The 23,834-nt window shown below is 49.9% G+C and overlaps 8 protein-coding genes across 8 annotated transcripts; 2 read left to right on the forward strand and 6 right to left on the reverse strand.

Moving 5' to 3' along the window:
- Positions 1-562: 562 nt before the first annotated feature.
- Positions 563-2,393, reverse strand: FMAN_06064 (putative pyruvate decarboxylase; the record flags this gene model as incomplete). The annotated part of the gene is made up of 3 exons (XM_041827203.1): positions 563-863; positions 917-2,150; positions 2,216-2,393. The coding sequence occupies 3 exons, from the start codon at positions 2,391-2,393 to the stop codon at positions 563-565; spliced, it is 1,713 nt and encodes a 570-aa protein (XP_041678189.1).
- Positions 2,394-5,569: 3,176 nt separating this feature from the next.
- FMAN_06063 (uncharacterized protein) lies at positions 5,570-6,184 on the reverse strand (the record flags this gene model as incomplete). The annotated part of the gene is made up of 2 exons (XM_041827204.1): positions 5,570-5,999; positions 6,057-6,184. The coding sequence occupies 2 exons, from the start codon at positions 6,182-6,184 to the stop codon at positions 5,570-5,572; spliced, it is 558 nt and encodes a 185-aa protein (XP_041678190.1).
- A 683-nt stretch (positions 6,185-6,867) lies between these two features.
- Positions 6,868-9,225, reverse strand: FMAN_06062 (uncharacterized protein; the record flags this gene model as incomplete). The annotated part of the gene is made up of 6 exons (XM_041827205.1): positions 6,868-7,067; positions 7,122-8,328; positions 8,378-8,409; positions 8,459-8,678; positions 8,727-9,087; positions 9,140-9,225. The coding sequence occupies 6 exons, from the start codon at positions 9,223-9,225 to the stop codon at positions 6,868-6,870; spliced, it is 2,106 nt and encodes a 701-aa protein (XP_041678191.1).
- A 686-nt stretch (positions 9,226-9,911) lies between these two features.
- On the forward strand, positions 9,912-11,649 carry FMAN_06061 (putative aflatoxin efflux pump AFLT; the record flags this gene model as incomplete). The annotated part of the gene is made up of 4 exons (XM_041827206.1): positions 9,912-10,016; positions 10,066-10,347; positions 10,399-10,734; positions 10,783-11,649. 4 exons carry the CDS (start codon positions 9,912-9,914, stop codon positions 11,647-11,649), a joined length of 1,590 nt encoding a protein of 529 aa, XP_041678192.1.
- Positions 11,650-12,061: 412 nt separating this feature from the next.
- Positions 12,062-13,096, forward strand: FMAN_06060 (uncharacterized protein; the record flags this gene model as incomplete). The annotated part of the gene is made up of 2 exons (XM_041827207.1): positions 12,062-12,371; positions 12,441-13,096. 2 exons carry the CDS (start codon positions 12,062-12,064, stop codon positions 13,094-13,096), a joined length of 966 nt encoding a protein of 321 aa, XP_041678193.1.
- Positions 13,097-13,429: 333 nt separating this feature from the next.
- FMAN_06059 (Oxidation resistance protein 1) lies at positions 13,430-14,456 on the reverse strand (the record flags this gene model as incomplete). Its single annotated transcript, XM_041827208.1, has 2 exons — positions 13,430-13,885; positions 13,938-14,456. 2 exons carry the CDS (start codon positions 14,454-14,456, stop codon positions 13,430-13,432), a joined length of 975 nt encoding a protein of 324 aa, XP_041678194.1.
- A 1,274-nt stretch (positions 14,457-15,730) lies between these two features.
- Positions 15,731-16,972, reverse strand: FMAN_06058 (pathogenicity MAP kinase 1; the record flags this gene model as incomplete). The annotated part of the gene is made up of 4 exons (XM_041827210.1): positions 15,731-16,107; positions 16,168-16,549; positions 16,606-16,801; positions 16,860-16,972. The coding sequence occupies 4 exons, from the start codon at positions 16,970-16,972 to the stop codon at positions 15,731-15,733; spliced, it is 1,068 nt and encodes a 355-aa protein (XP_041678195.1).
- A 2,702-nt stretch (positions 16,973-19,674) lies between these two features.
- On the reverse strand, positions 19,675-22,633 carry FMAN_06057 (putative COPII coated vesicle component SEC24; the record flags this gene model as incomplete). Its single annotated transcript, XM_041827211.1, has 3 exons — positions 19,675-19,686; positions 19,747-21,960; positions 22,019-22,633. 3 exons carry the CDS (start codon positions 22,631-22,633, stop codon positions 19,675-19,677), a joined length of 2,841 nt encoding a protein of 946 aa, XP_041678196.1.
- Positions 22,634-23,834: the final 1,201 nt, after the last annotated feature.

Genomic DNA, 23,834 nt, shown 5'->3' on the forward strand with positions numbered 1-23,834 from the left:
TGGTGCCGTTTATAGTTGAGAAAGGAGATCAATATTTGACGAGAGAAAGCTAAAACAGATATTTCTGAACTATACTGATGTATTTTATTTGCCATAAATGAATGTCTCTTATACTGATTCGATTTGATTAGAAAAGAGTGGATGAATGTGGCTTAAGATGCCATTGAGTGTAAAATCCTAATAACCCAGAGACTTCAGATCCCGCATGATGAAGTATATCACAGCTCACATCTCTAGATGGCACAGACTTTGAGATAAAAGGTTAGCTAGCTCATAAATTATGCTGTAATTTCAAATTATCTCAGTGAAGTATGAACGAAAACGTTGAGACAAACGCGTCACCAAGTTGTCGACTACCAATAATATAGTTAGCCATCACCAGTCATGTTAGAGAATATTAAAGACAGAAGAAAATCGCTTTTCAATTTGAGGTACATGAAACATAGACCATCGTCCGCCACTCTATAGTATAAACCATAAACCACTTAAATCATTATTATGTTCTCCAGGAACGTTTTCCAAAACCCTGTCTATCAAATTTCACACTCTCTCGAGTAACCATTTAGTGCTTCTTGGCGTTGTTCCTAGCACTGGCCTCGGCAGTCATGATGAGAGCGCGAGGAGCATCCTCTCTGGGCATGTAGAGCTCGACGAATTGCAAGCACTCAGCAGCGTTGAACTCCTTGTCGGTGAGAAGCTCGTTGAGCTCAGTCTTGGTCTTGATCTGAAAGGTCTTGCAGGTCTTCTCGCCACCGAAGACACTGACGAGGTCCTTGTACTTCCAGTTGTTGATGTCGTTGTAGACAGCATCCATACCGTGAATGAATCGCTCAATGGTGAAACCATCGTTGCAGATGACGAAACTAGAACAAGAGTCAGTAAAAGACGGAGAGGATGATCAGTCTTGAAAACATACATTGTGGGCTTGAGGTGATGTCGGATCATGGTGCTTAGCTCCTGAGCGGTCAACTGGAAAGATCCATCACCAACAAAGAGGATTGTTCGGCCTTCCTTGCCAGCATCCTTAGCAGCGAGGGCAGCACCCTGGCAAGCACCAACGGACCAGCCGATGCTGCCCCAGAGAACTTGGCTGAGGGCGGTGACATTGCGGGGAAGTCGAGTGTCCCAGATACCGAAGTTAGCGGTACCAGTCTCAGTGACGACGATGTCGTTGGGGATGAGGTATTCGCCGACACGGGGCCAGAGCCAGGCCTGTGTGATGATCTCAGAGCCGTCGGTGTTCTTCTCGACCTCGTTTCTGACCTCAGGGATAGAAGGAGCGGGCATAGACTTGGGGTCGACTCGGTCGATGATCTTGCGGAGGACACCACGCATGGCAACGCCGGGATATGTGGAGTAGCGGACCTTGCAGTGAGTGCTATGGAAATCAACAGAGTTGATTTGTGATGTGCGGTAAGAGAAACCGGTGGTGTTGAAGTCACTCTTGAGAGCGCCAATGGTGAGAAGGAGATCAGAGCCCTCAACGATAGACTGGGCACGAGCGGGATGAGAGCCGTCGCCAGCGAAGACACCACCATAGTTGGGATGGTCCTCGTTCACAGCACCTTTACCCATGGGGGTAACAAAGACGGGAAGGTCGAGCTTGTCAATGAGCTGGTGAACCTCCTTGACAACACGATGGCGGATAGCACAAGAGTCGACAAGGATGACAGGGCGCTGAGCAGCGTACATAGCCTTGAGGATCTCATCAACGACGAAGTCTTCGTTACCGGGGTCGTTTTGAGGCTCAGACAGGTCGATGGGGGTGTCAAGTCGAGCACCCTCAACCTTCTCCTGGACCATATCGGTAGGGACCATGATGTAGACGGGGCGAGAGCGGAGCCAGCAAGTGCGGAGAGCAGTATCGATCTGCTCGGCAATCTCGGAGGGCTTGTTGAGCTTGGCGACGTTGCAAGAGATTTGAGCGCTCATGTTGGCAAAGACATCAAAGTCACCGTTTCCGAGAGTGTGGTGAAGAAGCATCTGGTCACGCTGAGAGATGGTAGAAGGGCATCCAACAATGTGGACGACGGGGATGTGCTCGGAGTAAGAGCCAGCAACGCCGTTGACGGCAGAGAGCTCACCAACACCGAAGGTGGTGATGAGAGCAGCCATCTTGGTGACACGGGCATATCCATCAGCAGCGTAGGCTAAGGTTGTTATGTTAGTGATATGGTGTTTTGAGGTCTGTTGATGAAGTCATGATGAAACTCACCAGCGTTAAGCTCGTTAACACTGCCGACCCACTTGAGGTTGCATTGAGGAAGATAGTCGAGGGCGACGAGGTTGTAGTCGCCGGGAACACCGTGAACAGACCGAACACCGACTTCGTAGAGACGCTTGAAGAGGTATTCAGCCACGTCAATTGGCTTTTGGAGGTTGGAGCTGCTCATGATTGCGGATTGGCCGGTAAATTGTTAGGTAAGATAAGAGATATGGTTGATAAGGTTGATATGATGGAGGGGTAACAGAGGAAGCTCGAAGCTTATTTGTAGGATGAGTGAGATGTTATGAGGATGAGGGGGATGAGGGGAAGATGATATGAGATGTCTAGGTTGAGAAGTAACCAAGACAACCAAAAGAGGAATGTGATTGATTGTTTGATCGATGGAATGATGAGGAAGGAAGAGAAGATGTTTTCGGTGGAGGGGGAAGGAGGTGTTTATACGTTTGATGCTTCACCTTCGCTACTACGCACGTATCTGTATGTAGTAAGGTAAGGTAGGTAGAGAGAGCTATGACTACTAACCTATGAGCAATACAACTGAAGCTTGGTGACAGGTGTGCACCCTCACAAATTGGGTGTACACTCAGCAGTTTACCTACCTACTTTACCTTGCCTTAGGTACCTTACCTTACAGTGCAGCTTGTCACCAATGATACCCCTTGCTCTTCCTTGCTCCTAAACCTCAAATGGGTTGATCTGATCTGATCTGATTGATTGCGCCAAAAATAAGACCATGGTCAGAATGAGCCCAGCCCAGCCCAGCCCTGTAAGTGTCACTAGAATCGGACCTGTCAAGGAGACAGCACGGGCATAGACCCAGCCCAGTAGCAAATTTTGACCGTTATTCTCGGCTTCAGAATGTCACGATATTTGCTCGCTCGCTCCCGACTAGAAGCGGCCGAAACCGCGATAGTGAGTGGCAGTACTGTACAGTAAAAGCTACGGTGACGGCGATAAAAGTCCTCTGATGGTGATGTAATGACCCTCCCATGGGCTACCAGCGTCGACGCCACGCACACGGGAGGGCGGCTCTTTCACTGCGAACTAACTTAGGTAGCTTAGTGGGCTCTAACTCTGCATTAGCCGCAGCTATTTTTTTCTCTCCCCTTCTGTAGCAGATCCGTTGTTGTATGCGTAGGTAGCGACCGACAGTCAGAAAATCATATGATGCCATTGTGCCCTGTTTACGGGCCCTCCCAATCGGGCAGACTTTGTCAAGGGTGGAATCTTGATGTTGGCTACGGGTCTAAGAACGTCTAGAAACATTTCAATGCCACAGAATGAGTGGATACCTCGATAGAAATCGGATGCTTCTTTTTTGACGATGACAGGGGAACGACGGGACGATGAGGAAAAAGAAAGGAAAGGTGCCAGCCACGATCAAATCTGCCTGCATGGATCCAATGGATGGATGAATGTGATCACCCTCGATAAATCCTTGGCGAGCCTTGTCTTTGCTTGTCAGAGCCAACTCCGGCCATCCCGGCTAGTCCGGACCTGTGCAGCCGAGCGACCACCGGCCGGGATCATAGTCCGTAAAACAATACCCGGAGATGCTATGTAAGTTAGTCTCAGTCTGCGGTTGGAATTGGAATGGACGAGTATTTGGTAATGGCGTTGTTTTCCCTCTCGAGATGCCTGCGACCGGCAATCGACAAGACAACGGGGGTCCAACTGCGTATGTATGTACATACACATCAAGGTCCAGGCACCTGGCCTGGATCACCATCATTAGTTGATTATTTCCATGGATGTCGATATCGTTATCGTTGCAAGGTCTGCGGTGGTGGATGTCCATGTCGACCCTGAATACTAAGTAGGTAGCCTCCTCATTCAAGGATGACATAACGAGACTTTTATGTCGATACCTTAGTATTCTTCATTGTCCAACTGTACCTATCTTTACCTCCTTAGTCGCCGGGTAAATTGCGTGTGAACAGCAAGCGGCACAACTTGCATACAAGCGTAGCATTCATGATCATCACTGGCGTACGTACGCATGTAGTAATGCTGAGGCAAGACATGACTATGCATTACATTACGGGGGGGGGGGGGGATATCTCAGCCAACTATCCATTCACAACTCTCTACGTATAACACTCCAGTCGATGAAGCAATCAACAAGAAACCAGCATCAAGCGCAATTCAAAACAGGGATCTCGTGTCCGTAAAAGGCCCTTTCAGTCGTGCTTTGACTCGACAACATCCCGTAATCGACATCCGATTATCACGACCGATATCATCTCAAGCCTCTTGTTTCCTATGTTTTCCGCTCTTTGCCGTAAAATACCAAACCGATATCGTGTTACAATAGCGGGACGATATCAAATCTTTCGCTCATCAACGGATAAAGAGCGTGGATTCAGAGGGGCCATGACAAGCATTGGCTGTGAGATGGGATGTTGCAGGGTAAGGTAACCTGAGATGTTGGGAACTATCTATACACCACCTTGGCCCTAGCTATGGCCATGCCGCTTGGAAGAGAGCTGTATGTAGTTGGTGCTTTTTGGCAAAAAGGCGGCCCGGTAGTTGTGTTGTACATCCGTGTCATGTCAGATCATTCTTATCGCCGCCTAAAGGGAGTTCACCGAAACGAGCAGGGATGTGCAGCTAGGGTGGTGAACTGGCGAGACCAGCTCCCTGGGATATCGTACTTCCGCTACGCTACGTTCCTGAATTTGACCTCATTCAACAAGGTGGCTGTACTGTATTGAACTGACTCAATATCGCACTCACCCTACCTACCTTACAGGGCTGCCTTTGCCTATAAGACGAAGCTATAACTGCTAATGTCGGAAATTTGACACTGCTTCAGAGCGGTGTACAGAATTGATTATGCCCATAATGACAGATGATGGGACTCGATGAATGTATTTGACTTCATGATATGTTAAATTTGATGTACATCTATCGTTTGTCGTGAGATGGGATTCTATGTAGTATGCATACAGTTCTCGCTTCGCCTCTACTGTACAGTTCATGCTCCGTCATGAAAAACCCATCAAAAATCGGCAATTCCCATGCTCCGCTCATAGACGTTTCAAACCGTCTTGCCCATCAATTCTTCCTCTGTCCATAGAAAAGTCATTGACATCCCACGCCTCCATCGGTCCGGCATTAACCACACGTGTATGCATGTATCCACACAACAGCCAACGACCCATCATGCCATTCTCCAACCGGTGTGCAATCGCTCAGGGGCCCAAATATCGTACACCGTACACCGAACACCGAAACCACAATGGTGTGTGTGAGTCGAGGCCTCTGGTATACAGTATTGGTAGGCGCGCGAGCGTCCCGGCCGGATCCAGCAGCCAGCCTCAACCTCTGCTCAGAAACAGCTCAATCGCATCTTCCATCCTTCCAGCCTGTCCGCCACCGCTCCTCCCACTTGGAACAGTCGAACTCAGGCTTGCCCAATTTGCGGTTGACGTCGTTGTGTGCGCCGCACAGCCACTTGCCGAACTCATCACGACTGTTGACCTGTGGCGCTTCTCGTTTTAGATACCCCTGGAAATCTTCTGCGCAGACCCAACAAGGATATAGCTTAGAGAACAGACCGACAAAGCTGAGAAGGTCTGATTTTTGGCCGTTTGACGGCTGTTCCGGATACTGAGCGGCAATAGAGTGAAGCAATGTCCATGTACTGCGGCCTAGCACCTCGACATCTGGAGGGCAGTCGGCCGGAGGACCCTTGACCTTTGCAGCGTCCTGTTTGAGAGTACTCTTTGTTTGGGAAGCCCATGCAGCAAAAGACGTACAGTTCCGGCATCTGAGCAAGGGTCAGTCGAATAGGGCTCCATTTGCAGGGCGTAATGATGAAACTCACGGTTTGCCGTCAGGGCCTAGTACCACTCCCTTGGGGATCCTCTTAGGCGGCTCAGCAGAGCCTCCTACCGACGACGCAGGGGCAGCGGACGCAGCCGCATGCTGTTGATCGTTTGGATCGCTTGACATTGAATGGCGCCACTTGTGGTGGTGAGATCTCTGACTTCGACTCTAACTTCGACTTCTGAGGCGAGTTACCGCTAAGGAACAAGACGGGAACAAGCAGTCGGCGCTTCCGGTGGAATTATTGGGGGGCTGAGTAAGTGAAACAGATCAGGTAAGCAAGCAATCGATCTATCAATGAATGGATGAATGAATGTCAACGAACGAAATTCTACGAAAGAATCTAGGGACTGGAAAGAATTGGGATCTCGAGACTTTTACGATTGTTGTGGTGTGACGTCTATTTGTCAGCCTCTGTCTACTAACATGCATAGAAGAAAAGATGCTCAAGTGCCGGGATGGTAAAAACGGTCTATCAAGTGTCTACTCCGTATCGACAGACAGAATTCGAGGCTACTCCTTATCGATAAGCCACCAAATCCTGGAAACTTCCAGGGACAGGCCAAATTTATTTAGGCCGGAGCAGCGCCGCCTTCCGGGTGATTATGGGGCGAGGCAACACACTCTCAACCCGTTATCGATGGAGCTTCTTTAGTGGAGGACGTGCATTCTTCACTCTAGCATCATTTCCGGTCGAGTCTCGTTTTAGTCTCTTGAAAATAAAATATTAATTCATGATTATACATACAGAAGTGGCGATTCAAGCATCTCTGTCAAATGTCTTCCTATTTGCCAATGTCTTATGATAGTCAGTTCGCGTTTGTGAAAGGCGAGCTTGACAATCCCGTTGCGGCTGCATCATTCATGAACTCATCCATGACCTTACTCAACGCTGTCATGTCATCGCCAACTGAGAAAAATGACGGGTCCAACGCCATGGTTTGACCGAACGTGTTATCGAAACCGCCAAAGTGGTTCTCCGCGGACGGCCGAGATGAAAGGTTGAATGCTATACACAAGAGTCAGCAGCAAACAACGAGACTTGAAAGGTCAAGAGACTTACTGGTTGGTGGTGATGAAACAGAAATCGAACTCTTTCGATCTTGCTCCAGAATGATCGATATCGCCTTGACAGCTCTCTGAGCTTCAAGAGATTCGTCGGATCTCGTCCCCCAGATGTCCTTTGCTACAATCAAAGCCTGCAAGATATCACTTCGCCTATGCAAATCACGTCCTGCATCGTATCTACTCAACGCAAAGCATAACATCATGGTAGCTTGCATGAACTCGGATCTAAGTGGTGCGGCAACTCTCCAGCGTATGTTGTACATGAGGCCTCCTGGTTGAGTTTCTTCGTTCATGCGCCGTTGGTGCTCCAGGATCGACAGGGCAGCCTTGATGCATATCTCACTGGATCTGACACTCTCTTCTCCTGCCGACCCTCTGACGAAACTGTGTCGATGAAGGAGATAGATGGCTTTCTGGGTGATGATATCAAGCATCATTCGGTTAAGGATAGTAGTTGGACTGTCCGCAATCGACTCTTCGATAGGCCTTAGCCTGAGCCAGTCCGGCAAGGAACCTGTGGCACTCTCAAGCTTGGCCTGCAAGGTCGCAATGGTAGCTGGTGGAGGGGGCCCTGCTTCGGTTGTGTCGTATATCTCAGCAGCAACTTTGATGACTCCATGCCTGTGGATATTAAACGCCAACATGGAGGGCTCTGAATGTGGCCTTTCAGGCGGTAGGGTATCGTGCTCAAAACCAATATCGCTATCCAGAAGATACGAGGGCGGGCGAGTGTCACATTGGGAATCTTTGATAATACGTGGAAGCCCAATTTGGGTACTGGTGAAGAAGTCGATGCTGTACAATGCTGTCCACGCTCGTCGCCTAAGCTCAGCTTGCAATGGTCGGATATTTGGCCAGTGGGATGGCTCACGATGAAGACCCATCCGCATGGCTATCCTTATGATAACACCCATGAGGACCCAGTTCCCAATATCGGCATCGGCATCTGCCTCTTGGTCAACAGCAAAGTGCAATAAAAGCGTCTCAACCGTGTGCGCGCTGGAACGAAGGTAATCTCCAGCAACTAAGCAGTGAATAGTGAGCGTTCGGTAAGTGTCCAGCGTTGTTTGTAGTTCAGAAGCGGACAAGCCATGCATCCCTGCCTCCTTCTTCTGTAATGATACAGCCATGCTCATGATGCTGAACAAGAACCCGACCCAGATGATGGAGACAGCTGAGGGGTTTACCCAGAAATTTGCATACTATGGATGGATTAGCCATTATCTCCTCAGACGTTTGTTATGTGCTGACTTCTGCAAGGAATTTGCCTCGATGAAGTATGACTGGACGGGCGGAATTAGCAGTTGACTGGACATGAAAGTCATGACTTACTTGAGTCGAAAGTGTTGAAGTACTGGAAGATGTATCTGTCAACTATCTTGCGAGGAGGAACCAAAGCGAGAATCTGGTCCACGGGAAGGCACGAAACATTGGCAAGTAGAGATATTCTCGGTGCCGGAGACTGCTGCGTCAAGCCACTAGCAAAAGGAGAAGACCCTTCACTGACAATGTCGGAGCCATCATCAGCGAGCTCATCTCTGAGTTGTTGAATCTAGGGATCACGTCAGTTGAAGGTCTCCATGACGAATTTTGTTCTTACATCTTCCAATATTGTAGCCCAATGTGAGCTACCTGTGTACACAGCCTGGTTATCTGCCAGGCTGAGATTTCCCATTCGAACACTTGGCGATGTGCCTGATTTAGTTGGCTCAAAATGACTCGAGGCATTTTCTGATTGGATTGCATCGTTCAACGACTGGTTTGAACTCTCAGCCTTATCTCTCAGTTCCGTCACCAGATTCTCCAGACGAGCTATTCTCTGACGAGCTTTCTGGTTTCTGTTATGAGGTCTGTAATCTATGGCATCCTTGCGTTCTTGTTCCGAGCAAGTAAAGATGCACTCGGTAGGTGTTCCGCGCCGTGTGCAGGCGCCGCAAGGTGACTGTCTATCGCATCGAAGTCTGCAGTAAGGTCAACGTCATATCGGGTTTCTCTCTGGTTTGTCTGGCTTACTTGCGTCCCCTGCAGAAACTACAGCTCAGAACTGGCTTCTCACGTTTTCTTGTTTGGGGTTTTGACTGTGCTTGATGAGTTTCCATGAGTTAGAGCGGTGAGGGCTTATTCGCCTCTAGATCCGACACAAATGATGAAGCTAGTGTAGATTGAAGTTTGGCTACTGGATGTGAAGTCATTTCACTCATGATCCTACGAGTCACACGTGATTCAGCACCGATGATACCCAACAGAAGACAAGGCAGCAAGGTATGTCGTATATTTTGTAAAATACAATGTCTGAGATCCGGTTTAATACGCATCGTGAGAAGCGGTAGCTCATTCAGGGAATGTGCCTTGAGCTGGTCTCTAATTTTGACGGTCGAACGATAACCGTCAATCCAATGTTCATATTGACTAAGACGGATAAACGGAATGGGAGTAGTTAAATAAAGCGGCCCAGCCTCTCGTCTTTGTCTCAAGCAGCAATAGCGGACAAACGAAGGATTTTCGGACGTTGATCCTTGGTGGAGGGTCATTCAGCGGACGGTCGGACGGTCATGGTGTAAGCTCATTGGTCAATTATGACTGTCCGAAATACCATCTCTCTACGGACATTGTCGATGGATTCCATGGCGGACATTTTGTGATATGCCGATAATTATATATAACAACAAGAGAATTTGTTGATTCCACTCGATCCAATTCAATCACATTCTACAACTGTATCAGCAACTTGCCCATTCGGCATCAACTACTCCCCTTTAGACTACACTTCTTTTACACAATCACAATGATCGCCTCGGACAATGCCCCGGCCGATGTGGTCTATCCAAAAGGCATGAAGTTTGCCATATTGATGATCTCACTCTATATCAGCATGTTCCTGGTTGCCTTGGTATGTCCTGAAATCACTCGATGCAATCGACACAGCCAACAGTCTTTAGGATAAACTCATCATCTCGACTGCTATCCCCGCTATCACGAACGAGTTTCATGCTGCGAGTGACATCGGTTGGTACGGTACAGCTTACCTTCTTACCAACTGTGCCTTCTTGTTGGTATTTGGCAAACTATACACCATCTTGGATATCAAGACGACCTTTATGACTGCCATGGTACTCTTTGAGATTGGCTCAGCTATCTGTGGTGCTGCCCCAAACTCGATTGCCTTCATCATTGGAAGAGCTGTCGCAGGTCTAGGCGGTGCTGGTACGCAGTCTGGTATCGTAAGTTGTTCCTTAATGCTTCGCGGATAACACTTTTACTTACACTGTTAGCTCGTCATCATTGTCTATGCTGTCCCTCTTGAGAAGCGGCCTCAGTACCAGGGCCTCTTCGGTGCAGTCTTTGGAATTGCTTCAGCTATTGGACCTGTCATTGGAGGTGTCTTCACAACCCACGTCACTTGGAGGTGGTGCTTCTACATCAATCTCCCCCTTGGCGCCGTTGTTTTGACCTTTGTCTTCCTATTTCTCCAAGTTCCTCGCCAATCGACTGAGAAGACCGGCCTGATGTACAAGCTCCAGCAACTGAACGTACTCGGCTTGATTGCTCTTATCCCCGGTGTCGTTTGCCTCTGCCTGGCTCTCCAATGGGGTGGCTTCGAGTATAGCGTAAGTGTTTGTCCCCTGTGTGGCAAAGACTCAACTAACATCACTTAGTGGAACAATGGTCGTATTATTGCTTTGCTCGTGGTTGCTTTCACCCTCCTTATCGCCTTTGTCCTCATCCAAGTTTGGAAGCCCGAGCAAGCAACCGTCCCTCCTCACATCTTCGCCAAGCGCAGCATTTTCGGTGGCTTTTGGGTGAGCTTTTGTATTGGTGCCCATCAGACACTGTTGATTTACTTCCTCCCTGTCTGGTTTCAGGTCATCAACGGAGAATCTGCCATGGACAGTGGAATTCATCTCTTGGCCATGGTACTTGCTCTTGTTGTTGGCTCCATCATCAGCGGCGTTCTCACCTCTCGCATTGGATATTATATGCCGTTCCTCATTGCCGGAATCTGCATCTCTTCCATCGGCGCTGGCCTTTTTACTATCCTTGGTACTAATGCTTCAGAAGGCCAGTGGATTGGATATCAGATTGTATATGGCTTTGGTCTCGGTGCCTGTTCCCAGGCTCCCAACATGGCCGCCCAGACTGTTCTTCCACGCAACCAGGTATCGATTGGCGCTTCGCTCGTCATCTTTGCCCAAACACTCTCCGGTGCCATCTTCGTTTCTGTCGGCACCAACGTGCTCGATGGAGAATTGGCCAAGCGTTTGTCCGCTTTCACAAGCGTTACCCCTAAGCAGATCGAGTCCGCTGGCTTAACAGGTCTTCTCAAGACTATCCCTGAGAAGTTCCACAAGGAGACACTGACTGCCTACAACGATTCGCTGCATGTTTGCTTCCGCGTCGCACTCATCATGGCTTGCCTGGCTATCTTGGGGGCGTTGGCTATGGAGTGGGCCAGCGTGAAGAGAGAAGTAGTCGAGACAACAAAGGAGAGTGACAATGAGGTAGAGGAGAAGTCGGTTGTTTGATTGCTTGTAGGAAGGCGTTGGAGTTATTGTTGATAGATGGTTGCTTCTGCACTGAATACCCAGCTCGATAATTAGATCTCATTCACTATTCACATGATTATACGTCGTTGTCAAAAAGTCACCTTGATAAATCAGTGAAGACATGATATTCAGTGGACAACCTGGAAGCTCTTCAACTGCCGTCTCTCTCATGTTATCGATAAAGCTGTCGCCCACTTTTCCCATGAGCCCCTCACCTGCATCCCACCTTCCGAGTCTCCGAAAGTTGCTGATCTTCCCGCCTCATGATCTCGACTTCGTTCTCCCATTGATTACCTCTCCGCCATTCTTTCGCCTTAAAAAATCACGGATCGATAGTATCGCCAGCCGTATTAACCCATACATATACGCATCAGACCAATCTCAACTCATCATGACAACTACCAATCCCACCACGGAGCAAGCCTCCAAGATACCTGTACTCCTACTGAAGACGAGATCGAGACCTGGCGATTCCTACGAAGATCTTTTCTCAGAATCTGATGTTAATGCAAGTGGTTTTGCGCCGCAGTTCGTGCCTGTTCTTCTGCACCAATTTCACAGTGACGGCATGAACGAAGTCGCAGCGCTACTTCGCGATCGTCGCATCGGAAACCAGAAACACCATGAATACGGCGGCTTAATCTTTACATCACAACGCGCCGTCGAAGCTTTTGTGAAGCTTGTCGAAGACGGAAAGGCCGGTAAGTCATAACCCTGGAGTCATTATATCTCTAGGACAATCTTGGCTAACACAGTCTCTCTTGCGACAGATGACATTCCTAAACCCGAAGAGAAAACCTCATGGCCTCATCTACAGAACATTCCTGTCTATAGTGTCGGCCCCGCCACTACTCGCGCCCTCGCTGCTGTCCCTCAAGAACCTCCTCTTCAAGTCTTCGGTAGCCACACAGGCAACGGCGCAGCCCTTGCTCCTTTTATCCTCGCCCACTACTACGAATGGTACGGCGGTCAAAAACGTGCGACTCTCCCGCCTATTCTATTCCTCGTTGGAGAAACCCGTCGTGATATCATCCCCAAAACGCTACAGGACGGCGCACTACCAGATACAGAGCGCATTCGTGTGACAGAGACGGTTGTTTACGGGACGGGCGTCATGGAGAGCTTTCCGGTTGATCTACGCAGGGTCCTCGGTGAAACACGCAATGATTCTATGCGATGGATTGTGGTATTTTCACCAACCGGATGCGATAGTATGCTTCGAGTCATGGGAATCCTGGATCCTGAGACCAATAAGGTGTATAAGGGCTACGAACGGGACGGCAAGACGTTCATCGCGACCATCGGACCTACGACAAGAGATCACCTCCTGTCCTTTGGTTTCGAGCCTGATGTGTGCGCCGAGTTACCGACACCTCAAGGAGTATTGGAAGGTATCCAGGCGTTCATGGTCAAGAGACAGAGCTGAGACAGGGAGCAATAAAACAATTGACCTTTTTGCAACACTACATGCGGAGTATTGAAGGGCCACTAATGGTGTAAAGAGTTGAGAGTATCAGCTCCGGGTATCATAGGTTTTTACTGATCTTGCCTTGAATATTTTTTGCTGTTGTCCTCCTTGTTATATACCCAGGAAAGGTTTTGTTCCAAACAAAGGTCGCCCTGCCATGACATCAAATAGATCTTCCTTCTTCCCATAGAGCATCAATTTAATGAGAGACCGATCCGCCTGTGAATACCATTTCATAACACCGAGCGCCATGCAAACACGTGAAGCCGTAACGAAGCATCATCGTCATCATCATACGCCCATAACCCAGAGTTCGACTCCGATGACGCCAAATTTGGTTCCCTCGTCACTCAGAGGTTCGTTACCAAAGGTCTCGCACCTTGAGCTATGTCCGTTCTCAAGCCCATTATCTAACCACAGCCCATAATGCCCACCGCCTGATCCAACACTTAGAAAGCCGGTCTCGCAGTTAATGCAGAAGTCATTCAGACCGCTGTACGGGAATGCTTTGAACCTGACAGCTTCGCTAGGTGTAGGCGACGGCGCGCGAGAATGTGTAGGGGTGTTGCTCTCTGACGAAGGCGGTGGCGGGGCGAGCGTTGTAATTCGAGAGTTCAGGTTTGTCGTATCAGCCGATGGAGGCGGAGGGAGAGGCGTGATAGTCGAGGCTCGCCAGAGGAAGCATTCGCCGTTGCCAAAGTACGAATGCGCAGGATGAGGGTATTCGGATAGGTATGCGCCAAAGATCTGATCATGTCAGTTAACAGGATAACGTCATATGGGCTCACTGGATACGCACCCCTCCTTCCAGGTCTTTGACGACCAGGACAAAACCAGCTCGTTTGCCCTCATATTGTCGACAGCGCTGATAAAGAGTTGTTAAGCTCGCGCCGTCCTGCTCGAGGCTATATACCAGATGCCAGTCGTCTACGATGCGTAGACGCTCAGGGACCATGGTGCGAATCTCCTCCGCGACAGCGGCTGTCAGCAACTTGGCCGACGTGGGCGTGCCCTGACGATAGCCATGCAATACAAGAGGATCCAGAGGTGGAGGACGAAGGGGGCTCGCTGTACGGCGTACGGGTGTGAAGACACCGTTTATACCGTCTTTTGTGCCATTGCCATTGTGGTACTTGTAGTCGTCTTCGTAGGCGGTGTCGGCCTGGCTAGGGAACGAACCCTCACTAGAGAAGCGACGGATGAGGCCGGTCCACATGTTGGTGATGTATGATGCAGAGGCGCGATTAGGATTGTTGGGCGTAGCGGCGCCAGAAGATTCGGGAGATTCGGGGGATTCGTTGCGGTCAGAAGAGCTCATGACGTGTAAACACGGAGTCTAGTGATAGTGATGCTCAAATTAGGAAGCGCAGGAGGCCATAGACACGAGATTCGAAGCATTCAGTGATCAGGAAACTGAATAAGAATAATGCCGTTGCTAGAAAGGAGACAGGGCGTTGATATGTAGTGTTGAGATCTAAGACATTAGAGGGAATGAATGGATAAGTTCTGGCGCTGCTATGGTAGTGGAGGGTAGCTGTTGGAGATAGAATGCATGAGATTGGGGGAGCTAGTGGAGCTAGATATAGCGGGGTTAACGCCTAACGTTAGAACAAGACTTGAAAGAACACGCACGATCTTGAGAATCGATGCCCTGACATTAAGAAGTTCCAACTCGCTTCCATGGCTTTAAGGCAGCAATTGCCACATCCTCTGCTGGAAGCCTTACTCAGCGGCTTAAAAAGAATTGCGTGGTGATTCATAAGCCTGTGGTCTCTTTTACTGGCCACATGCGTGTATGTACGTACACGCCGGCAAACTTCATGATCGTCATCAACACCAGAGCCTCAAGCACCAAAACGCTAGCTCGATATGGCCAACGGCCTATCACGGCTGAAATGCTGGCTCGGTCTAGACCTTTTGATCTGTTTTCTTGTCATTCGTACTCTCTGATTGTCACGTTCCTGAAGGTACTAAACTTGGCCGATGAGGATTGGGTGAAACAAAAGTCATGATATTACTTGATTTCTCTATTTGATTAGTGGTCTCTCTCAGCGTGTATAGTTCCTGACATGTACGGAGTAGAGAGAATACTCTAACATCTAAGTTTGCTACTAATGAAACTCTCATTTACTATTGATCACCTGAGTATGCTCAACACGTATCATCATGAATTTCTTTTTTTTCTTGGGATATAACAACTACAAAAAGAAATGGCTGCAATGTGCACTTCATCAAATCATCTTCAAGTCCCATGTTTGCCTCTCTCAGATTCAGGCCCTGATCCTGGCTCTGGCCCATGTCTTTGATCCTGTTTCCATACATTTGACCCTCTTTCAACATCAAGTTTGCCCCAAAAGACCCACGCCATTTGCATGCTATGCAGACTAAACTAGTAGGTGATTCTGTGTATGTTTGCGTGCGTGCGTGAGGGTTGTGCTGTGGTCTATCTATCTTCTCCAAATTCTGCCATTGATCTTCCTCTCAAAAGTCACAACTACGTATGAGCACACCTGCTAGCAACAGATGGTCCGTCAGAGGTGTCTCGGATCGCAGATCCTAAATGCCTCACCCATCTTCGTCATCATACCATATTTACCTCATAATCTCCTGGTAGATCAACTGCTTCAGCTGCTCCTTGCTCAGGTTGTCTTTGTGCTTGTCAAAGTCAAAGAACTCCTCGGGGATCGGGGGTGCTGTTGGTTCGTCCTCGGGATCGTGGTAAGGCTCAAGGTATGGGTGCTTCAGAGCCTCCTCCACGGTGATGCGCTTAACAGGATTGAATGCGAGGAGCTTCTCGAGCAGGTCGAGGGCCAGATCCGAGGTCTTGGGGAATAGAGTTCGGAAGGGAACCTTTTTCTTGAAGGGAAGCGATCGAATGTATTCTCGAGCGCGGCGCGACTTGATTCCGTAGTAGTCTTCCATAGTGGGCGTGCCCAGCACGTCCAGAATGAGTGTCAACTGGTGGTGGTCTAGCGGTCAAATGGTCAGCACAGAGCTCTATCGTCTCAGGCATTTCAGCAATCACTTACAGTCCTTGCCAGGGAACAGTGGCTTGCCGCTGAGCATCTCGGCGAGAATGCAGCCAACCGACCACACATCGATAGCCTTGGTGTACTCCTTGAAAGTCAACATGATCTCGGGCGCACGGTACCATCGAGTCGCTACATATTCAGTCATGAAACCGGAGTTGTCCTCCTGCGAAGCAGCGGATCGCGCAAGACCAAAATCGCAGACCTTGAGATCACAGTTCGCGTTGAGGAGGAGGTTGGAGGGCTTCAAGTCTCGGTGCAGCACGTTGGCTGAGTGCATGGCCTTGAGGGCGCGGAGGGTCTGATAGATGAAGTACTGGCAGTGGTCGTCAGAAAGGTCCTGGGTGCGGATGACTCGGTGCATATCCGTCTCCATCAGCTCCTGTGTCGTTCGTTAGTCTGCTGTTGCTATTGCGACTGGGCGCTTGTGGTACAAACCTGGATCAAGTAGACTTCATTAAATGACTCGTAGTTTCGGGGCTTCTGGATATCGAGAATGGAGATGATGTTCTCGTGGTTGAAATATCGCAACAACTTCATCTCTCGCAGGGTTCTTAGACAGAACATGGAGTGATCGAAAGGGGTGATCTTCTTGATGGCGACCTTTTGGCCGGAGGGCTTGTGAATGGCAGAGCTGAAGGAGAGTTAGAGTCTGATACACTGCGTAAAGCACACGACACAAGAAAACATACCAGACAACACCGTAGGCGCCCTCACCAACAACATCCTGAATATCATACTGCTCGCTCACGTTGAACGAGATCTTGCGGGACCCCGCAGCGTTAGGGGGGTTCGATCGAGACATGGTCGCGGTGAGAAGGAGGGGAAAGCTGAAGAGGATTAGAGCGACCGAAAAGCTACGACTGATGCCGTGTTGAGAAGAATGCGCAGTCGCTCGATGGGTCGGTCGGTCGAGACGTTGTAGAAATAAGGTAGAGACAAGTCAAGAGAAAAGAACCAGCCAAGCAAGACTTAAGAAGACTCCTTTGTTGGTACTTGAAGGACCTGGACCTGGACTTGGACCAGCTGGGCTGGACTGGGCAGGACTGGACTGGACTGGCTGATTAAGGATGATTTGAGGGGTTAGGTATTGAGCTCCACTCAATACTATCGCAAGATTTGATTATCGACGAGACTCAACGGAATCGAGAGAGATATGCAGCTGATGATTTATAGCGACTGAGACAAGAAACGAAGTTGAAAGGTGTAAAATAGGTAGGTATTTAGTATGAAGAAAAAAGGGTTGACAGCGACGGGGAGTTATAGTAGCGATAAAGTAGTAGTACAGGCTATAGCAGCTAAGGTAAGGGTAGAGATGGAACAGAAGAGCTCCACGTCCGCTCGGGCCGTGCTGATGCTGGTCCGGTTCGCAAGTTGAGAGCGCGGGGCAGAAGAGGGTCTTGCACTGCTGTAAAGACCCGTACAGAGGCTAGCGCGTCGTGGCAGAGGCCCAGGTTTCAGTTCGGTTCGCCGTCGTCAACGGTGACTATAGGTAAGAATGGGTAAGGATATTGCTGCACGGGCTATTTCTTAGGGGGAGGAGAGTGAGAGAATCTAGGTAGAGAGTCTTCCGAATCTAGCAGTTGGATTGATAGAGAGAGAGAGAGAGAGGTATTGCCTCTGACTGGGTCTTGATCTGACACCAAAGGAATGGAGGATAACTTTTAAAACAAGAACAGGTTGACTGAGATGTGAAACAAGCACGATGAGTCAAGACAAGACGGACGGAACAGAAGGGTAGTTAACTAATATCACTAATTCAATCAATCATTTCTTTCGTCATCTGATTCTTTGTCCCGTTGGGCTGATGACTCTGAGATGTGATAAAGCCAAAACTGGGCGGCTAAGAACCAACAACTACTTGCTCAACTCAAGCTGGTGGAGGTGTCACCTCAGCCCGATAGGAGTCGGTAGTGGACATCCAGTGACTTGTCCTCAATGCAAAGAAAGGACTCAAAATACGACAGAGTGTCCTTTGACTTTGCCTACGCAGGCAGATCTCTTCAAGAGAATGCGTGATCGCAAGACGAAACGAGACCCTTGGAAGAATAAACCGAGGTTCATGGTTCATGGACAGGCCCAGAACATCTGTAATGATCGCCAGGAGGGGCATTAACAACGCCAACGTTGCCGAAAAGCTATTGAACAAACAATGGAACAGTTGGACCTGGAACAACTAAACACAGAAGAACGGAACGACAGAGCAACTACCCCATCATCTCGGATATTGCAGTACAAGACTCCTTGGATATAGTGGATGACCCTGGATTAACAAGCTTAACTTAAGGGTGATAACGATTGAAGGAAGACGAAGTGGGGGAGAGCTCGCTCTGATTGACTTTTACCATGGACCGGGCGGGACGGACAGCTTCCCGTCAGGTACCTGACGATACGTGACAATCACAGAAACAACAGGCAGTTCTAATGTATCCGTCTGTAACAGACCTAAACGAAACGAAGACGAAGACACTGTAGCGTCATGGAACTCTCTGAGACGAAACGTTACAGAACCTCCCAATGACATGACACTAGCGATTCAAAATACTGGGCGTTTAGCATCTGACAGCCCCGAAACATGGTGGATGCTACCTTACTCTGCCCTCTCGTCTTCTTCAGTGGATCGCATCAACCCCCTGTTCGACAAAGATCCCTCAGGCTCAACATACCCCACGTATCTATGCGTTTCACCACCCTAATGCCATGCCGCTTCACATGTTACCGATTCTCATGCTTCCTCAACGGCATGACCTGAACTGAACTGAGCTGAGCTGAGCTGAGCTGATTCCCCTGGATAGGTAGGTAGGAATGTGTAAAGAGAAGCACCGTGTCTCGGAGTTCTTAAAATAACCTCCCCCAGCGCCTAATTCTAGCTATCATTGGCTACTTGGCTCGTTAGGCGCGTGCGTTTCACACCCACCGACTCGGCGGCGTTTCATCATTGGATAGCGAGGTCCTTGTATCTCACGTACTGTAGGTACTGTACCAACTCAGAGAACATCGCGTCGCGCGTCTGCGGCTGCGTCTGGTGCCTGTATCAGATTTCATTCCATGGGGGCCAAACCAACCCCTCGGTCATGGATTCATCCATGGAATCGGGTCTCCTTTCCGTTTGGTTTCTGAAGGAATGCACTTCTAAAAATACCATGCATTACTATGCATGTGAGTCTATCGTTTTTGGTTGGCTGTATCATGTCTTGGCCCTGGTTGTGCTGTTTAATGCTATCATCATGAGCCCCTCTGCTCTGTACATCATCATGATCATGATCTCAACCTCACCCCGTCACGTTCATGGTAATATTCACCATTGCTCACAAAACAATTCATTCATTCACTCACTCTAGTTGGCACCGTTCGTCCTCCTCGCATCCCTGTTCCCAAAACCAGCCCGACTGCTTCTCCAGGACCTCGACTCCAGTCATTGAACCCGCCTCATCCCGATCCCAATATTACAAGGACAGATCCGACACACTCCTCCGTCTACAAACGCTCGACTTTTCGTGAGCTACTCTACTGAACAACCTTGATGCAAAAGTTAGTTTGTCATGCCATCTCAACCAATATCATCATCCATCAACTCACCTTTTCTCTCAACATGCCTAGCCACTGAGCTGCGCTTACACCCTGGTCGGCTCGATCCTCCACGAGTAGCGTTTGTGCCCAGAGCTTCAGACTAGGTTCTCCGTCTTCTCGCACGATGTACAGGTGGGGCAATGTAATGCTGCCAACCCCTAGTGACTTGTGGTCCCGGCTCTTCTGAACAATAGCTCGCACCCGCTCGTTGAAGTCTCCCTCAAGCTCGGGTACGCGACCCTTGCCGACCTGGATCTGGCCTCTGTCTTCCACTCCAAACACGTCTTGCACCAATTGCGGTACGGCATCGCGGCCGACCCACAAGAACTGAGTTTGTCCATCATCGATGAGGTACAGGCCGTAGGGCACGAGCCTCTCTGAAGAGAGGTTGAGCGCAGGAGGGAGCGCAATGTGGCCCGTCTCCTGGTCGGGAACTCCCGCATTGTCGGGCATATCATGTAGTGAGTAGAGTCTTGGGTAGATGTAGCGCATCAAGAGAGGCACAGGAAGTGTTGACAGAAGGCAGAGCGCCGCTGATCTGATGTCGGAGGGGATTTGAGATGACTTGCGGAGACCAACGTTCTTGATGAGCCCCAGGAACAGGAGGGGAAGGCCGCGGAGGTTGGCGGGGAATTGCAGACCGCCACCCATGCTGCCTCCAGCCAACTCCTTCTTGAACGTCTGCAAGAGCTCAGTAACCTTGCTCTGCAGAGCGTCGCGGGCCGCATCTAGGCCGCTTGAAAGGGCCCGCTCCACGGCCTTGTGGCTGAAGTAGGTGGTAATGGCACACTGGTCCGCTGAGGCGTACATATCGGATAGATTGGTCGTTGTAGGAAGGGCCAGAGTCATTACTCGGATGCGACGCTCACCATTGCAGGTTGTGTGCAACACTGCCGCTTGGAGGCAGATGACGTTCTTGGTAAGATTCTCATCAATAGCCACCTCGACAACGTAACATTGGTCGCGGGGGAAGGCGGGGAAAGCGCATAGATCAGAGCTTCGGTTGAAGAAGTTGCCGTAGAATGTGTTCATTCTTAGACCACTTGTGGCTCGGACTCGGAGGACAGCCTCCAGGCCAATTTCAGACGAAAGATAGTCGCTGAACTCGGAAGCAAACTTGAGGGCATCCTCAGGTCGCGAGGCATGCCAGCCTGGGTAAAACCAGGTCTGGCCACCAGTGTAGCGAGGGAGGTTGCTGAGCGAAGCCACATCTTGATACTGTGACGAGAAGAGGAACATATCGATAGAGACCTGGCTCTTTGAGCATTCGACAGCAAAGCTCTTGTAGAAACTGTTCGCTGTTTGGAGCAGAGCCCCCTCCTTTGATGTGCCAAGAAGCTTCTTGTCCTCACGCATCTCGAGCTTGCCGACACCAAGGTTGGGCAGGGAAGCAGTCAAAACAACAATCTTGCCTCCGAGGGTGGAGATAAGCTTGTGAGCTGCACGCAGGGCCGATCCCATGCATGAACCATTGCTCTGGTTGTTCTGGAACATGTCGGGAAGCTTCTGCAGGAACTTCTCCACGCTTTGTCGGCTCTCACTAAGAGGGACCAGGAGCTCGTTGGGGATAGGGAGGAAAGGCTCGTCGAGATCGCTGACAACCAGCATATTGGTCTCGCCATTCTCATCAGTATCTTTGGGGATCGAGAAGTAGTGGAGGCTAGAGTCCACGGCCAAGAAGCCAAGGCGCGTGCGGCGATCAGCATTTGGTATCCGGTCAAGGCTGTCCAAAATGGTGCGGGCCGCGGTGGCCACGAGTCCGGTTGAGACAGCAGCGTAGCTGACATCGAAACAGAACAGGTAGATGAGGGGTTGGGGTGGGCGAACCATGTACTCCTGGGGAGCGACAAACTCAACAACAGCATGGTTCAGCTCGGGTCGCTGCCATCGGTCAACACTCTGCTGGGCAGCGGCATCCCAATCGAAAGCCTGAGGAACGTCATTGGTCAGATTACACATATTACACCTCCATCGGTGTCCCTGGTCCAGGAAAGTGACATAGGGGTTGATATATGTTCTACAGCGTCGGCAACGCGAGATGACTTGATCCTGCACAACAGGCACGGGATCCTCATCGTCGTGGAGAGAACCGTAGGGCTGGATGACGAGTGCAAGGGGCAGCTTGGACTTCTTCAGGAGCGAGTGGGTGGTGGGAACAGCGTTGAGAGTCGATCGGAAATATCGCGGGGAGCAGTTGGCGTCGGGGGACGGAGTAACACTCGTCTAACAGGCGAAAGTTAGTGATTGGCAATATCACCAGGCCTGAAAATCAGCAACTCACGTTGGGAGGAAGAACAATCGGGGGCGGGGGAAGGTCAAGCTCCGAGACATTGAAGGGCTGGCTAAGGAGATCAGTTGGATAGAGCTGGTTCAGAACAGCAGGGCGAGGAGGCTGAGCAGCCTGGGGTTGTTGAGCCTGGCCGCCAATGTTCATGTTGCCGACGCCTTGAGTAATGCCGCCAACTCCTGGCGCGGGCTGCTGAGCGCCAGGTGCTGGGTATCCTTGGTCGGGAGCTTGGTAGCCATATTGAGGAGCCTGGGGAGCAGCGGGTTGCTGTGCGCCGTATCCCTGGGGATATTGGTATCCTTGAGGGGCAGCGGCTTGAGGTTCGGCCTGATAACCCCCATAACCTGGCTGAGCGGGAGGGGCACCGAATTGCTGAGGAGCTCCGCCGGTCTGAGCACCGGCGACGGCGTTGGCACCGGTACCGACCTCGAAAGCCTGAGCCGCATACCCTCGCTTCTTCTTCTTGTGGCCTTGATCGTGGGGCTGTTGCTGTTGGGCGGCGGCAGGGTCCTCGTAAGCTTGTTGAGGTGGCTGTTCTTGGCCAGCATATTGATCGTATTGCTGGGCTGGATAGCCGCCGAAGCCATCACCAGGAGGGGGCATCGACATGGTTGAAGTGTGAAGGGAGCAGTGTCGCACCCGAGGTTGAGGTAAGGTATATACGGATGTGTAAACGGTGTCGGTCAATGGGTCGAGAAACGGTTCAAAAGGCGCTGCAGAGGAGCAGGCGTTTTAGCAATCAACAGAAAACGGGATAGTAAAAGGCAACTCCCGATCCGAAGCTCCCAGTCGACGAAATCTATGTGTTGAACTGGGATGGAGGAGGGTAAATGGAGGTGGGTGTTTGGTGGTTGATGAGCTCAGAGCTGTTAGGTAGCGTAGCCTGTGTCTGCATGTCTGCATGTCTGGCCTCTTCGCATTGGTCACCGCCACAGCGACAAAGCCAAGAATCTTGTAGTTAGTGTCAAAGGAGGGGCTACCTACTACCTAATCTCATGGTTGCCTGAGCCACGCTATCAGATGCCAGAAACGGCGAGGAGAGGACACCGATATCACTAGATATCCTCACGTGTTGATATGAGTCAATTCAGAAGAGCAGCCCATCAGATTTTGCAGATGTGTTCATCCTCATCGATATTGCAAGCTTGGAGCTCGGTGGCGTCAAAGCTTCGTTGGAAGTTCCCGTCCCGTCTAGGAGTGCACAGCCACATCCATTGGACCAGTATAAATCAAGAACTGTGGCATCCGAGAATACATCCTTACCTTACCATTCCATGGTAGTTAGGTATTCCTCGAAAATTATGTTACTGTGCCTAGCTAGATGCGTCTCTCCTATCGTACTGATTGGAGTAATCTATCTTGTTCTTGATATGGATAATGACAGGTAGGTAGCCTCCAACTCGTCGCCCTATCCAGCGTAAGTCCTGAAAATGGTGGTAGATGTCGAGTCAATAACCCAATCAAGCTCAACCTTGATTGGTTTTTCGAAAGCCATGTTGATTTCATATCTCCATTGCCAAAATCCTTTACCCGAGGAACTCTGTCTCAGGCCAAATGAATACACAAGAGCGCAAGTCGTCCAAAGAGCAGTCTGCAGATTACTCCTAAGGCCTTGGTGATTTATTCTAAGCTAGGAAGTTCCATGACTTCATAAGTCACTGAACTTAAAGCCCAGGGCTGGCCTACACGAAACAACTCATGCAAATTTGGTCAAAGATAAGATGTGTTCACCAAGAGGGTCTTATAAGTACCTAGATGAGGGAGACATATAAGCTGAAAGGTGTTTCAGACACTCATCTCGGTCGACATG

This window comes from Fusarium mangiferae (genome assembly GCF_900044065.1).
Source record: "Fusarium mangiferae strain MRC7560 genome assembly, contig: FMAN_scaffold002, whole genome shotgun sequence".
Classification (NCBI taxonomy): domain Eukaryota; kingdom Fungi; phylum Ascomycota; class Sordariomycetes; order Hypocreales; family Nectriaceae; genus Fusarium; species Fusarium mangiferae.